This window comes from Antennarius striatus, chromosome 8 (genome assembly GCF_040054535.1).
Source record: "Antennarius striatus isolate MH-2024 chromosome 8, ASM4005453v1, whole genome shotgun sequence".
NCBI classification, from domain to species: Eukaryota; Metazoa; Chordata; class Actinopteri; order Lophiiformes; family Antennariidae; genus Antennarius; species Antennarius striatus.
In genome coordinates, this window is record NC_090783.1 from 16,682,678 (window position 1) to 16,699,488 (window position 16,811).

General features: G+C 42.1%; 2 protein-coding genes across 2 annotated transcripts; one reads left to right on the forward strand and one right to left on the reverse strand.

Moving 5' to 3' along the window:
- The first annotated feature begins 1,070 nt into the window (after window positions 1-1,070).
- LOC137599772 (probable ATP-dependent RNA helicase DDX17) lies at window positions 1,071-8,105 on the forward strand. The gene is made up of 13 exons (XM_068320895.1): window positions 1,071-1,335; window positions 2,000-2,159; window positions 2,409-2,505; window positions 2,624-2,757; window positions 3,042-3,107; window positions 3,228-3,369; window positions 3,659-3,819; window positions 3,924-4,096; window positions 4,199-4,309; window positions 4,418-4,479; window positions 4,718-4,777; window positions 6,693-6,926; window positions 7,020-8,105. The coding sequence occupies exons 1-13, from the start codon at window positions 1,286-1,288 to the stop codon at window positions 7,496-7,498; spliced, it is 1,929 nt and encodes a 642-aa protein (XP_068176996.1). The 5' UTR covers window positions 1,071-1,285; the 3' UTR covers window positions 7,499-8,105.
- Window positions 8,106-8,253: 148 nt separating this feature from the next.
- Window positions 8,254-16,728, reverse strand: LOC137599773 (ADP-ribosylation factor-binding protein GGA1-like). The gene is made up of 17 exons (XM_068320896.1): window positions 16,676-16,728; window positions 15,965-16,049; window positions 15,647-15,722; window positions 15,368-15,466; window positions 15,012-15,135; window positions 14,053-14,153; window positions 13,189-13,269; window positions 12,305-12,442; window positions 12,129-12,210; window positions 11,892-12,002; window positions 11,683-11,811; window positions 11,216-11,268; window positions 10,824-11,005; window positions 10,462-10,691; window positions 10,213-10,382; window positions 9,968-10,078; window positions 8,254-9,824 (listed from the first exon to the last, which is right to left on the reverse strand). Exons 1-17 carry the CDS (start codon window positions 16,719-16,721, stop codon window positions 9,714-9,716), a joined length of 1,929 nt encoding a protein of 642 aa, XP_068176997.1. The 5' UTR covers window positions 16,722-16,728; the 3' UTR covers window positions 8,254-9,713.
- Between the last annotated feature and the right edge of the window lie 83 nt (window positions 16,729-16,811).

A 16,811-nucleotide genomic window follows, 5' to 3' on the forward strand; every position in this document is an offset into this window, starting at 1 on the left:
TGAATGTTGGAACTATGACAGGAAAAGGTAGAGAGTTGGTGGACATGATGCAGAGGAGGAAGGTAGATATACTGTGTGTCCAGGAGACCAGGTGGAAATGTAGCAAGGCTAGAACTTTAGGAGCAGGGTTCAAGCTGTTCTATCATGGTGTAGATAGAAAGAGAAACGGAGTAGGAGTTATCTTTTAGGAGGAGTTTCTGTGGAATGTCCTGGAGGTAAAAAGAGTGTCAGATAGAGAGATGAGTCTGAAGCTAGAAATCGAAGGTGTGATGGTCAATGCTGTTAGAGGGTATGTTCTACAGGTAGGATGTGAGCTGAAGGAGAAGGAGAAATTCTGGTCGGACTTTGATGAAGTGATGCAAAGTATACCTAGAAGTGAGAGAGTTGTCATTGGTGCAGACAGTGTAATAACAGTGTGAACAGTCATCCCTAAAAAATCTGATATGGAAGGAAATCCAATATGCCTGCAGTCTGAACGCAGCCACAGAGGAAGTGGGTCAGGACATGCATCAAAAATGTTATGTTGAATATTTATATTTGAAGTTTTCCACTACATTAACTGAATCCTGGCGGCAGCAATTCTGATGGGAAACACGTGTTGGCATTGAGGTAAGAGTTAAAATAAATGGAAGTTTATTCAAATCAAAAGTAAAGTCAGTTTAATTTAGATGGCTTTAAGCATATATAAGCAAATATACCTCTGACAATTCTATAGATACAGATTTGGTCAAAATCATAAAAGTCTTCTTTGACTGAACAGAATTCATTCATACATTCTCCGAACCACTTTTTCAGCTTTTGCGGGTCACGGGGGTTGCTAGAGCGTATCCCAGCGGATTTACAGGCAGGAGGCGGGGAAATGTTCCGGACACGTCACCAGCTCTTTGCGGAACAACACGAAATACGAACAACCACTAAAGCACGCACACTCGTACCTTGTTCTCATTTAAAAATGTAAACCTTAGATTATTCAAAGGAAGTCCACTCTACACCAGCAGGTGGCAGTATGGAGCCGGTTATTGGTTTTTCCCGTCATAAAAACGAAGAAGAAAAGGGGCGGGGACTCCTGCGTTTCCTGTGGAGTACGTGACGCACACGTACGACTGTTTATCAAAATCTTTTGCAGAACTGCCGTTTGTGTCGCTTACTTTTTCCAGCAATAAATACCGTGATATTTTTTCTAGAACTTTTTAATATCGTACTACGTTACCAAAGTGTTTTAAGCAGTTAAAACACAGTCACAAGCACCGCGTAAAGCTTAGTAAAGTGTTGTTTTTTTGACAAAATGAGGGGAGGTTCTTACGGAGACAGAGACAGGGACCGTGGACGAGACAGGTAAGTTCACATATGGAAACAAATGTCAATTTTTATACTGCATTGGAGTCGCATATTATTTACACAGCTACTTTGAAGCGAAGCGTCGGATAAAGACGAGTTTTTTCTTAGCAGTGGGCCGAAAATTGCTACACGGAAACGGCCTTCCTCAGGGCCTCATTTCTGGTTGTTACCTTCACGGTAAATGTGCAAAAAAGATAGTAGTAGTGGTAGTATTATAGGAGATTTGGAAAAATATAATGTTGAAATGATCCTTTAACATCGAAGAGTCGATAGAGGTCATGTTACAACGACTTCTGTGTACTTTAACGCGAACATTTACTTCGGTAGACATTACAGTACTACATGTTGATCTGAAGATGGCGCTGTAGTTTCAAACACTCAAATAAATCATCATGTACTGTAAATTGTTTTGCAGTTTTTGGGACTCTCGACGTTTGATTAGACAAAATGGGCATAACAACACAGAAATGTACATTATTACACTTAAATACCAATCATGATGTATGCATGTAGAAAAATGACTTAATTCAACTCAAATAGCCAGAAATCGGCATGGCATAAGAAGACATGTCCAAAATATGCTCTTAATTGATTGCTGTAGATAATTGCTGCACTATACGGATTCCCCGATGCTCTTTGTTTCTTGTTGCTTATCTATCAGGCCACGGTTTGGAGCCATGAACAGTCGAGGTGGGCCCCCACCTATGAAGTTTGGGAATCCAGGTGAGCGTCTACGCAAGAAGAGGTGGAACCTGGAGGAGCTCCCAAAATTTGAAAAGAACTTCTATACTGAACACCCTGAAATCCAATGCATGAGTCAGGTAAGTTTGTTTTTCAATCTACTTGACACACACAAATGAAGAATGATTAAACATGCATGAACAAGAGAAAATAAGAGCATGACATAAGTGTTGGGTTTGAGTGGATCTCCATTACTGTCTGTTAGTTTTAAACTTAAGATGGCCTTCATCGATTATATGGGCGCTGTATAGAATATTACACAAATACACAAATCAACATACGTGAATATTTTTTTTTGGTATTGTTCCCTCTTTTGATTTCATGTCTAGTATGAAATGGAAGAATTTCGCAGAAAGAAAGAGATCACTATCAGAGGATCTGGATGTTCCAAGCCCGTCACTGGTTTTCACCAGGCGCAGTTTCCTCGTTAGTAAACCATGCATTACAACAATAAATGAATACATTGCTTACTGGCATTTATATACAATAAAACTATAAAAACCAATCAGAAGTATAACAGTGCTACTGTCTTTGCTGTGGGTAGAGTACGTGATGGATGTGTTGATGCAGCAGAACTTCAAGGAACCAACAGCGATACAAGCTCAGGGCTTTCCTGTGGCCTTGACTGGAAAGGACTTGGTGGGGATTGCCCAGACCGGCTCTGGAAAGACCCTCGCTGTAAGTAAGATCAGGATTCGTCAGAAAGGCTATCAGATCTTTCAAAGTCAATGCATCAATAGCTAAAGCGCTTCACCTGTAGGTTCTGGGTAGAACAGGTAGTCAGGAGAGATGGTTTAACCTGCAGGGGTAGATTTTAAAACAAGGCTGCTAAAAAATCAGAGCTGCTAAAAAAACAGAGCTGCTAAAAGTTTATAAAACCAATTTGTAGGTGGATTACTTGGCTTTCTTCATTTCTGTAGCATGGTATCAGTATTTAGACTTTTGTGTTTTGGTTATTGCAGTATCTTCTTCCTGCTATTGTACATATCAACCACCAGCCATATCTGGAGAGGGGTGATGGTCCAATTGTGAGTACAAATTTGTGACGTATTATTATGCTTTGTGTTTTATGTTAGTGTTGTAGTCTGAAACTTTCCTCACTTTTCTTTTCCTGTTTTTCTTTTGTTTGTTTCTCTTTTTTTTTTCAGTGTCTGGTTCTCGCCCCAACCAGAGAGCTGGCTCAGCAAGTTCAACAGGTTGCATTTGATTATGGGAAATCTTCCCGTATCAAAAGCACCTGTGTCTACGGCGGGGCGCCCAAAGGCCCACAGATTCGAGACCTTGAGAGGGGTGGGTATGATTGTTGATGATCACACACAATGGATGCACAGCTTGTTGTAGTTGTGCAGTTTTGTTGCTCACCTAACTATTCATTTGATGCACATGCATACACTCACCACTCGGTCGGTCATGTGTGACGTTCACAGCCGCTGCAGTGTAATTGGTATGCTGCACGCTGTAACGTCCTGTGAGGTGTGGCCATGTGGTCGGTTAGTAGCGCTGGAGGAATGATTGAGCACCAGTCTGTCTGATTATTAGGTCATGTTTGCATCTTTTTTTTGTTGGTGTGTAACTCCAGGAGTTGAGATCTGTATTGCCACCCCTGGTCGGCTTATTGACTTTTTGGAATGTGGGAAAACCAACCTACAGCGATGCACCTACCTGGTCCTGGATGAAGCTGACCGCATGCTGGACATGGGCTTTGAGCCACAGATTCGTAAGATAGTTGAACAAATCAGGGTAGGTCAGGGGCTCATTGACATTTTTAAAACAGTCACCTCGACTGATTTGTGAAGAGATATTTGGGTGAACTCTTACATGCTTTCTTTCTCATCATCTCCCAGCCCGACAGACAGACTCTAATGTGGAGTGCAACCTGGCCGAAGGAGGTTCGGCAGCTTGCAGAGGACTTTCTGAAAGACTACATCCAGATTAATGTTGGTGCTCTGGAGCTCAGCGCCAACCACAACATCCTGCAGATTGTCGATGTCTGTATGGAGAATGAGAAGGACCAGAAGTAAGGACAGCCCGTGAGAAAAAAATCTGACCTTACGTCACACGTTGTCATAATCATCTTAGGGATTTTAACCCCTGGACGTGAATCCATCTCTTTCTACAGACTGTTTCAACTGATGGAGGAGATAATGGCTGAAAAAGAGAACAAGACCATCATCTTTGTGGAGACTAAGAAGCGTTGTGACGATCTCACCAGAAGGATGAGACGTGACGGGTGAGAAATGACACAGCATGATGGTATTTGATGATTAATCCAAACATTTGATGGAGAGAAGCTGCTCCGACTGTTTGATTCTGCTCATTCATTGCGTTCATCTTCCAGGTGGCCAGCCATGTGTATCCATGGAGACAAGAGCCAGCCAGAAAGAGACTGGGTACTCACAGGTACTTCACAAGAGTACACATCTGTTTTTTCCCTGCTTTCTTTTGTTTCAAATCATTTCCTCGACTGAACTTATATTTACTCGAGGGTCAGGATGAAACAGGAAAAGCATTTCACTAAAAAGATACCTGATCAGTCTGTAAATGCATTTTAAACTAAAGTTACTCTGTCACTTCTTTGAATATGAGAGGCCTTTTTTTCTGCTAATTTTCCTACACATCATTTGTGCAACCCCTACAGAGTTTCGTTCTGGTAAAGCTCCCATTCTGATTGCTACCGACGTGGCGTCTCGTGGTCTGGGTATGTCTGCTTTCACACACGGCTAACTATCCTTTGCGTCTCTTGATTGTCTCTTCTGTCATTCGTTGTGGATAAATTATATGAAGTGTGTTACACATCTGCTGAGTGACAGTCGCTGCAGTCAAACTGACATTTAGTTAACAACTAAACTTTCATTTGATCTCTATGTATAAAGTTATATTGACTAGTGGGTAAGTATCAGCCAGTTAGACCAGCTATAAAACATCCGATTCTACTCCAAGTATAGATCTGTCTTCCTTTGAGTATTATCAGCTTTATGCCAGTTTGCTTCTTTTCATTTTATAAGTACCAGTCTAGTGTTATTTCACTCTAACAGCTGATAAAACCTGTAGGTTTGCTTTGTACATCTATATATACCTTTCTTATTTTCAGCTTCACTATTATAACCTGACAGTTAAATGAACTGTTAAGTTCAGCACAAAGGTTCAGGCCTTCTGCTTTACTGGGTTTATAGTCTGTTTCTTGTTACTGCAGTTAAAAAAGGTTCCTTCAGCCGGGGCTCTTCGGCGCACTGCTGCCTGAAAGGAGGGGTGTGCCTGGCAGACAATCACGCGCACCTTTTCTTAGGTCTCATTCAGAGTATCAGTAGAATATAAATGAAGCTGCTGCTCATATAACACATTCTTCCAAAAACGAAGATACTAAGATGTGTAAGTTGGGTCAGAACCCACCAACAAGAAGGCTAGGTTAGCGGTTTTCACATCTAACTGGTAGTATAAATGTGAGAAGGGGAAGTAAGTGAAGTGTCTTTGATTTGTTAAATTCCTATGACTGTATCCTTGTTCTCTTTTCCCCTCTTCTCTCAGGGTTTGGCAGTACACGGCAGCTTTAACAGTCTGCGCTGCTGTCACTGCCCTCTGCATCATGTAGGAGTAGAAGCTCAGCTAGTTTTCGAGGGGCTAAAGGTCCCTCTTATTCTTAAGTATCTAAGGTCCCCCTGCCCAGTATTGTCAGAGTTTGTAAATCCAACGAACCTTCCTTGGGAGCAGCCTGGGGCCCATCGGTCCATCCCAAAACGCATACAGAAAGGGGAGAGGGAATTAGACGGGCTGATCTGGATCCTGTCTTGGCCAGGGTCTGAGGAGGGTCCCGCAATGCAGTGAGAGAGCAACAGAACCACCCGTTGCGTGCATGTTCTCTTGAGGTTTAATGGTTCTGCTCCTGCCTGACGTTGCTGGTGTGGGATGAATCCTGACTCCCTCCCCCTCAGCCCCTCACTATAAACCAGGACCGATCAGGGGGGACTGACTACCTTTGTAAAAACAACACGAAGGGGGTAAGTACCTCAGCACCCCTTTCTTTTAATTCCTCCATGACCTCACCATATTTCCAGGTATCTCCAAAGTCCAGAGAATAGCTTTTTCTGTCCCGGCACATCTTTACTGTTACTCAGGAGGTTGTGGGAGAGGAAATGACTTCCCTCTTTCACGATGGAGGGGGAAAAGGTAGATTTGGTCAGCAGAGCTGTCAGAGCCCCACGTCTTCTGTAATAAGAAACAGACTCTTTGTCTTCTCGTATTTTGACGCATAAATACATAGGTGTGAACATTATGAAGCCTAAATGTGGTTTTTGTCCTCCTTGACATCAACTGAGAGTGAAAACCTGACCTCAGTTTCACATTTTAACTTTTGGATTTGAATGTCGATGATGAAATGATGTTGGTTGTAAGGATTTTTGTACAGTGTCTGGTAGCAGGTAAGTTTGCATTGCCTTGATTCTCATGTAAATTAATCATTTCTAATTTATATCATACATGCATCTAAAGGTCAATCACTGACCTGTGTGTATAAAAAAATTTTTTTTTAAAAACCGATCAATTCTTTTCCTCCTCTTGAGATGATCCTCTTCTCCCTTCTCCCCATGCTATAAAATCAATTGCTCTTTTCCCAAAAGATGTGGAAGACGTCAAGTTCGTCATCAACTACGACTACCCCAACTCCTCCGAGGATTACGTCCACCGTATCGGACGTACGGCGCGCAGCACCAACAAGGGCACTGCCTACACTTTCTTCACCCCGGGGAACCTGCGGCAGGCTCGAGACCTTGTCCGGGTTCTGGCAGAGGCCCGGCAGGCTATTAACCCTAAACTGCTTCAGCTTGTGGACTCGGGGCGCGGCGGAGGCGGCGGTAAGAACCGTTGCCGCCATTAATCCTAACACACCGCAGTCAGTAGTCGTGATGTGGTTTAAAGCCCTGCTGAATTTTTCGTATGTTTTCCAGGTGGCAGAATGCGCTACCGGACCAGCAACTCCAACAACCCCAACCTCATGTACCAGGAGGAATGCGATCGCCGCATGCACTCCGGCGGGGGCAGCAGAGATGGCCGCAGTGGTCGCAGCAGTCGTGACGGAGACCGTTCCGGTTCGTCCTCCTCTTCCTACAGGGACAGAAGCCGGGATCACAGGAACAGCAACAGCTCAGGTCCAGATCAGTACCAGAATTACGGAGGCAACAGGGGCTACAACCCCCGCAGTGGAGGCCAGTCCAGTGGGGGCGGGGGTCAGGAGCAGCAGAGCCAACCTCATGGTCAGTTTGTCCAGCAGCAGCAGGCACCACCGCCTTTAGCATCCGGGGGGCTGCAGCCTTTGATGGCTCAGCAGTTTGCGCCATCACAGCCACCACTCATGGGCTTCATGGGGCAACCTTCTTACTCTTTTGCCTCTCCACCCCCCCCACCTCCAGGCACTACACCTCATTAGTAAAGCTTTCCTACATAGTGTGCTCTTCCCTTCTCTGGTTTTCTTTAAAACATGGAGGGTAGAAAAGGTGTAAGCTGAGGAAGGAGGGGTTTTTATTTTTATTTGTTTTGTACATTTTGATACAACCAACATGTGTTGAGTTAAAATATGTCAGAAAACTTTAGAACAAAACTGAAGCTCTCGATTTTTTGACCCCTGAAGTCACTGTAGCTCCCATACATTGATTTTATTGTGTTGTTTCAACCTGGGGAAATTATTTCTAATGGCTACCTTCACATTCCAGAGTTAAGACTTTACCTGTGTTGTTAGGAGGCTTTTACATACCTGTTGATTTGGGTAAACACAGAATAAATGCAGCTGTGAATCTTCTCCCATTGTTTTGTTACCCAACAACTACTGTTAGTTTTTGTAATGTGAAGGATTATGGTATTATATATTTTTTCCACGCATGCTTTGGGCTTCCTGTCCTGTAAAAACAGATAAGCTTCTGTTTAATTCATGTTTTGATACAGATTAGATTTTCATTTAATTGCTGTTAGTTTCATTTTTCCTCTTCCATCTCTTGTCCTTTGTGCCGACTCAATAAAAAAACAAACTTTGTATTAAACTGCTTTGCAAATTACTCATACCAAATTCCCTGCACAAACGATTTAATATAAGTTGGTCAAAAGCTGGTCTCAAATTAAAACTGATCTATAAACAAGTGAAAGCTCATATTAGTAGAAATGAAAAAGCATTTTTTTATTCAGAATCAGTTCCAGCAGCGTGCTTCATTCTCTATTTGTGACCCGAACAAGAGACCAACACCCGTGACCCAACTACCTCATTGACAGCGGTTATTCAGATGACTCTTGATAAGTTTCGTTTCACAGAGGCTGTCCAATGATGATATGAACACATGAAAACAGGGACTAAATGCATCATTTTTATACATATATGTACAAAGTAGATGAGAATCTGACATTTCATCCCAGGCACGTGTGGTAGAATCAAAGCAGATGACATTAACTCAGGACTCCAGTCCAACTTTGGGTCAAGCAACATCAGAAAGTCTGCAACTGATCTGACAACATACTGCATTAGGAATGGTTTCAATGTGCAAAATTTTAAAAGGAAAGTTAGTGCATGAAAGTTTGTCAAAAATAAACCTACATATCATAATTCCCAAAACCTTCAGAACAAAGTGCAGAAATAAAAAGCTGAACTTCAATATTTTAACAGAGTCAGACATTCAGCGGCTGTCCTTCACAGGGTCTGTTCACAGATGTCACACTGACAAGTAGGAAAAACCCAGCTGGAAATGACAGAATAAATACCATTGTCACTTATGTGTCTCCTACTATCACAAAACTGCAAGGGGAAAAGACATTTTGCAGAGTTTTGACACACAAGCTGCCCAACTATTATCAGAAGTGTGACATTCAAACTAAGACAATGCATAAAACCTGCATTTCAAATGATTATCTCTTCTGATACTTTTCCGGTTATGAAAGGATCTTCTCTTTGTGGCCACACAAAGGCTTAATATGTTTGCAGTAACATATAATCCCAAATTTAACAGTAATCTCAATTCTGATTAGTTCCTGCCTGCATCAGGTAAAGAGACGAACCACTCCCCAGCAACCCTTGGACAAACCAGCTATTCTCCCTTTTGATCGCACTGCAAACCTTTAAACACTTGAAGTATTCAACCGAAAAGTTTCATTGAAAAACATTCACATTTGGCTGTAATAAACCCCCTTTTGCAACCCCTGAACCACTCAGGAAAAAAACATGATGGATGTGGGACATTTCCACTCACCGTGTCCAACATGTCATCTCATTCTTGTTATAGGGATAGCATCGTGGTTTTTTAAACAGAACCAATGTGAAACATACTGCGTTTAATTTTCATATGACATCTGAAAGGTTTGTTGAACAGCATATGAATCAGACAAATGCTCACATTCAGTTTTTAAAAGATTCAATTTGTTTCCCCAAAAGTTGGATTAATGTATTTGTGACAAACTGATTAAAAAAAGGAAAAAGTGGCTGCAGAACACAGGAACACACAGATCACTGAATAACAGGAAGGAAGGCACAAGCAACAACCTCCCTCAGCTGGTCTCAGGTCAGTTTGGATCATCAAACCGAAGCTGAAGTATAGTGATGAGGTACGGCGTCAACTTCAATCTACAGGAAGCAGCAGATCAGATGACGGGGGATTCTTTTCTTTCTAAAGGTTCCCCCAAGTGTTTGGGGGCGGGAACTGATCCACATCACCAGATTCATCATGAGATTTGTCCCCCAAGTTGAACGTCAGCTTGTACCGCAGACGTACTTTATCCTGAAACGCAAGTGAAATAAAAGCCGAGGTCAGCGTTTCATTCCTGGTCATGGTGCTATTAATGTCTATCTTTCTGCTTTCAAGGTGTGTAAAGCCATTTTTCAAAGATAAACTTTTTTTTTTTTAAATGAGGCTGACTGTACCTTGTGAGGGTTAGCCAACAGCAGGATTTGTGTGATGGCAGCTGGAGGCAGGATAGGATTGAATGCTGGGAGCTCTGTGCTGGTGGGAGGCTGCAGTTTCACTTTCATCACCTAGGAAACACAGAGACATCCACCCAAACAGGTGAAAAAATTACTGCAATATATGGACCCCCTCCTGAATAAAGTTTTTCAAGAAACCCTTCGAGTACAGGACGGTGGTTCAGGGACAGGGAACATGAACCTACCTTTGGGACGGCAGCCTGAAAACGGATGTTGGTGACAGGAGTGGGAGCAGAAGACAGCATGGAGATAATCACCACTAACACGTCCGGTCGTGATGGAGGACAGTCACAGGCAAAGGTAAAGAAAACCCGCAGGCTGTGCTTGTCAAATACAGTCACTGGTAATAAGCTGCCTGGAACAGAGAAGCGTGAAAAGAACACAGAGAAGTGGAGAAACATGAAGAAACACGAAGCATCGCCGCTTATCCTTACTGGGTTTGATCGAATCGAGAGGCACGACGACATCAGCCAAAGAGATGTTGTTGTAGGGATCAACAGCCGTCAGACTGAGGTTGGTGAGGAGTGCGTGAGGTTGATCTGGATGGATGGGCACGCCGGATGCAGGAGCCGAGGAGGTGCTGGTGGTTGGAGGGGGTTTGGAGCTGGTGCTGTGTGTCTGTAGATCTCTTAAAGGGACCCGTGATTGAGGTGGGAGCTTATTCCTTCATGAGGAGGGGGCAGAAAATTTGAATTATAGAGAAACTGGGCATAGAAAAGATTATTTACCACTAGTGTGCTTTATTCTCTACTTCATGGCTTTCAGTGTAGTGATGGAATGACAGACATGCACATACCATTTGACCTGCTGCGCCTCTGGAGGTAGAGACTGCTGTAACAATGTCTTGCCCAGCAAGTTCAGCTCTTCCATGGTTTTAGCAGGAGGGGTGCAGCCCCCTGCTTGTGGAGCACATGGTGTCTGAACCACAGACGGTAGCAGCACCACAGCAGGGACTGATGGTTCTTTGGTGTCAGAGGACTGGGAGAGCAAATCAAGCATTAAAAATAGTGTTACACACACTGATTATGTGAAGTGGTGTAAAAATGAAGTCCGTGTGACAATATCATATTTGAATTGTTATGACGGTCCAGGTTTGTTTGTAAAAGGGTGGGTTTTTGTAACTTCCACTAGGTGGCGCTAACGCTAAAGAAGCCAGATGACACGTTCCCCAGTCCAGGATGAACTCACAAGTTGGGAAGAATTCCAGGAGTGTGAGTCACAGTTTTCAGTTACATTCAGTCCTAAAAAACAACAAAAAAACAAAAAAAGAAAGAAAAGGTTCATTTATTTATTTCCCAGTTTCTTCTGGTTGCATCAGATTAATTTTTATAATGCTGCTCAAATCTCCTCTAACTAAATCCATAACACAATTTGAAATGATGAAACAATTTACTGGAAGAGTTTGTGGCGTGATTTGTGTGTAGCTTTGTTGTGGTGTAGCCAGATGTGTCCTGCAGAGGATGCTGAGGACGCCGGATTTCAGCCAGTCAGCAAACAGCAGGCCGACAAGTTGGCCGAGACAAACGCGATATAACGGCTTTAACAGACGGAACTGCGTTCACATCGCTGACTTGACCCATTTTTGGCTTGTTAAAACATTCACCTTACAAAGCTAACTTCGGGATTACAAGCCAGTCGAGTTTTTTTCTGCTTACCCAGTGACATGAGTTCATCATCCAGGAGGCTGACGCCCGCGTTCTGAGTCAGGGTCTGTGGGCTGGAGGGCTCGGGGTCGTCCGATGTACTGATCCCCATCAGGTCTACGAGCGCCGAGCTACTGCTGCCTGATTTGGACAGAATACCTGTGTGACCTTAGAGTGAGGGTGATCACTGGGCGTCGTGGATAAAACTCACGTGCACACACCTGGTTGTGAAGGTGTCGTTACACCATTCTTTGTTACATCCTCTCCCTTTATCAGCTGCCTGTACAGGTTGATGACTTGTGTCAGGCTGTCATTGGCCTGTAGGATATCACCTGCAGGCAGAAGAAAGACTTTCTGCATTAATATCTAAAACTTTGGTTTGAGATGTTATCAATGACATTCCACAGTAATACTATACTGTTTATACACCATGGAAGCCACGAGGTCAACCAACTCACCCAAAACATCATCATTTTCCTCTGTATTACTTGCTAATCGGAATAATGTCAGCCTCATTTTTTCACAGCGCTGGTAAAGATCCTGTTACAGACACATGTTGAAAAGCAGTGAGCGCCGCAAGCAATGCTAGGAGAGTGTAGCTGCAGATTGTTCTGATGTGATGATTTGTGCTTACTGTAATGAGCTCCTGGTTGCTATGGGAGCAGCTCTCCTTGTTGTAGCCCTCCAGCAGCTGGCTCAGCAGGCTGACACTCTCCTTCACCTCCTGAATTGCATTCACCCGCTTTGAAGCCTTTTCCACACGCTTTTGGTCCTGGGAAAAAGAGCAAAAAGTTCCCATATTGCACCTTTGACATTGTCGTCTACTTTCTTTTCCTGCCTTCTTTTTGTTCACAATAAAGAAAGAAAAGACACGAAAATATTCAACATTATTCAAAGACACAGGGTGATTTTGTAGGGCTCTAGTGCTTCTGCTCCTGTGTCTCATTCTACTGCCTTGTCCAACTCTCCTTGTATCTCTTCCATGCTGTGCTGGGAAACACAGTAAATCCTCTTGGATGACATTTATGGATGTTCCATCCTGGAGGAGCTGGGTTACCTGTGTAATCTGATTGGGCAGCAGGTACCAAGTCATGCTACTAGTAGTGATAAAGACACTGTAAAAACACAAAACTGGGGAAGATACAGTCAGGAAGGATTAAGAGAGAGGAACCCTTTGTGACCACCACATGCAAAACCATTTCCTTTTTAGGGGGCCGTCTTGTTTTTGCCTCTCCATTACACCCGTTGTCACTTTCACAAATCACTTGTGCTACCATAAATGGACAAATTAGAACCCCTAAAGTTTAACCAACTTTGTGTTACACCACAATGATTGAAGAGTAAACTCCTATTGTACAGTGTGAACTCAGCATTTCCTCAACTGTTGATGGTGGAGTCTTAAAACTCCTAACGATGAAGAAACAGATGTACATCCATGTGAGATCACGTACTGTACAGCATAACCCAATAACGCACGCGCGCGCACACACACGCACACACACAAACACACACACACACCTCCTGGACAGTTTCCTTTATGAGTTTGTTTGCTGCTCTTAAGTCATCAGGGTGGGAGCTCTTCAACAAGCGAGACAGCGTCTGCAAAAACAGGATAGGACAGAAGCGCCGGAGGAAGAGGACAAGGAAGTGAACTTTGTAAACAGCAGTTCCCTTCATGAATTTAACAGGACGTTCATTTCTACGGATTTGAGAGCCTATGATGAATTTGATCATAACATAATTGTAATACACCGTATTGGCCCGAATATAAGACGGTGTTTTTTGCATTGAAATAAGACGGAAAAAGTGGGGGTCGTCTTACATTCAGGGTCTAGACATTTTACACATTCACAACATTAGATGGCGCCAGATATCTTTAAAGCGAATCCTGAACTTAATTCCCCAGGTCAAAGCGAACCCCTGTCACCAAGAAGAAAAATAAAAAAAGCAGTAAAAAAAGAGAAGAAAATAAGAGAAAAGATAACAGAAAATGTAGAAACGTAGCAACAATCTGGAGAAAAGTGGGTCGGTTCTCAGATGGTAACAAGGTTGGTGCCACTCTCCATTCATTTACAAATGTGATTGCACTTTAGTTTACATACTTAAATGTTCAGATATTAAGATGTGATAGACAGTTTTTGCATGATTTGAGCAAAATAAAATCCTTTTTCTCTCTAATATATTGTTATAATCATTTGTTTCAGATGTACTGTAATTATTTTCTGTATAAAAATTAAATTTGGTGTTCAAAAAGTCTTTTTTCAAACTTGAGTCTTGACAAAAAGGGGGTCGACTTATAATCGGGGTCTTCTTATATTCGGGCCAATACGGTAATATCCAAGTCTGTTCTTGGTGGTCCTTTATCATCAATAATAGCTCTACCTTGGATTTCTCATCATCATCAAAGATGGCACTTCTGTTTCTGGTTGGAGGGGGTGGAAGGGATGTGTCATCTGGAAGTACCGGATCCACTTTGACAATTCCTGGAAGAGAACAAGGACAGCTTTTAAAGTAACACATCAACAATTTCCATGTTGCATGTTCACACTGCGTATAGATCCCTGTCACCTCTTACTCCTGAGCTTGTGCAGAAATACGGTTTACACGAAAACATGTTTCATTAAGTGGTAAAACTTATCCCAGACCTGCTTGTGAATGACATCCACCACAATACCCATTTTAAAACCAAGTCATTACCGCAGCAGCATCCTGTTTCCTGATAAAAAATGGCTGTGTGAATGGAGAAGGCTTTTCAATGAGGTTGAAAAACTGTCCAAAGTATAAACGTGACTTTTGTAAAATAATGGGAATAAAAAATATAATGGTGACTGAACATGTAACAGGCAAACGTTAATATATGCTTTGATCGAGGTTTTTATTTGGATCCGTATCAAACTGCAAATTCTATTCTGGGCTTTCCCAAGTTACATATAAATCCATCGAGCAGCTTTTCTTATAATCCTAAAGACAATTCAAAGGATTACATCATAACCTCCTGAATAATCATACAAAATATCTACACACTCATTTGAAGTTAACTAGTAAACAAGTATATATTCTGTATTTGTAATATTGTGAATTAAGTAAAATGCACACATTATGTAGTGTGCATTTTAGTCCCACATGAGAATAGCTACCACACAATTATTCCACTCTAGTAAAACTGAACTTTCAAACCTAATCAAGCAGGACTAAAGACACTGGTCTTGTGCCTATATCTCAACTGCACACAAAACACCAGTGACTTAACACTTAACCGTGAAACTAATCACAACATTTTAAATGTATAAATTTTTTATCACACAGGTTATTCAGGTTTTCATGCTTCTGCAATTGCTCACCCTGTTTTTTGAGCATGTGATATGCATCTGCTATTTTGGTTTCATCCGGCAACTTGACCGTCCAGCTGTACAGCATTTCTAACACTTTCTTCTTCACTGGCTCTGGAGCCCTTTGACCCAAATACTAAAAGAGAATGAATAAAACAGTTAAAGGGAAATGCAATTGAGGTTTAAAAATTAGATCTAGATAATTATACTGACTCCTGGCCATCTTTTTTTGTTTTCCTCTTAAAACGTTTCTTGAAAGGTTTCCACAACCATTTAAATGTTGTCTCAACTAATTAACAGGGCCACACAAACATCATTCCACATTCCTAGATGTACAGACAAGGCTCTCTAAAGACAAGGGTCATTACCTTGGGTGAGACCACCTTGATGAGTTCATTAAGGAAGCGAAACTTTCCTACTGCATTGTGAAATTGTTTGCCGCAGGTCTTCATGCACGTCTCAAGAACCTGAGAAGAGTTTTGAGTTATTATCTATTTTGGAGAGACAGGCCTTCTCCAAGAAAACATTAACTGTTAATAACCAGTTTCTTCTAAAGCAGCGTATAAACCATTTACAATCGGCAGCCAACTAACGACAACATAAATCACTTAGTATTTTAGTTTTAATTTAAAGTGGCCATCCCTTACCGTGAGCGCTTGTATGGCCTCCCACTCCTGAGGAGACTGGATTTTATGGGCCAGAAGTCTGGCTGCAAGTTGGGGGCTGTTAAATGAAAACAATCTAACTTTATTATATTGAAAAAAAAAAAAAAAAAAAAAAAGGAAACAAGTCAAGAATGTTGTAATACATAAATTAGAAATCCCAACCCCCCAAAAAAACTCAAGTTCAACCAAATCTAAAATGCAATCAATAAGTGATTCATTTCTTGATTTTACACATCCAAGACAAGGAAAAACTACTCTGGTAATGTGATACCCCTCTCATCATCATCATCATCATCTTACCCTCCTTGTTTATCGTGGAGTTTGTCACAAAGCCCATTTATCGTGTCCCAGTCAGTCTCCTTATTTAATGGGTCAGTGGCCCTGTCTGTGCAACGGGGAAAGAAGAAGAAAAAGAAAGTCTACTTTAGTATCCCTCAGTGGGGAACTGTTATACTCCGGTGTTTGACATCTGTCAAATCCAACAATGATATCAACTTTTTTACAAGTGATGACAGTTCACACTATGACACACTAACATTTTACATTTTACAACAACAAATGTCAGTCAAACATTAAATCTTATTAAACACAGGTTAAAGCTGGAGAACAAACTCTGGTCCTGGTCTGCCCGGCTGGCTCGACTAGTCTTGGGGGTAGCTACTGTCGGTAAACTCGCTGGATAATTTTGTTAGCCTTCTGACTCAGTGTAACAATTACTGGGTTTTTTTTTTTAATTTTAAATGTCAGGCTGGTGTGGCATGAATAAATCCAGACGGTGTAGTGTAAATATTAACGTGAGCTCAAAATAGTAAATCACAGCAAACATTGGAGCTTCGCTATCGACTCCTGCACCGTCAGATTTCTGACGTTCTCTCTTGAAACGCGTTTCCCAGTGGGAGTACAGTGACGACAAACTCACATAAAAATATATATTTTTCACTTAACATTAAACCAACAACCTTTTCTTAACTCAAAACTGGAGACATCATAATTTGTAGTGGAGCGACTTACTGATATAAGACTGGAGGCTAGCCTCGACCGGAGGCGCCGCCGCCATTTTCCGGGAGTCGTAAACAAGCAGCCAAGTGTCGCGTGATTTTGTAACATATCGCGTGACTTCACATCCGAGCGGTGTCTCCGGAGCGCC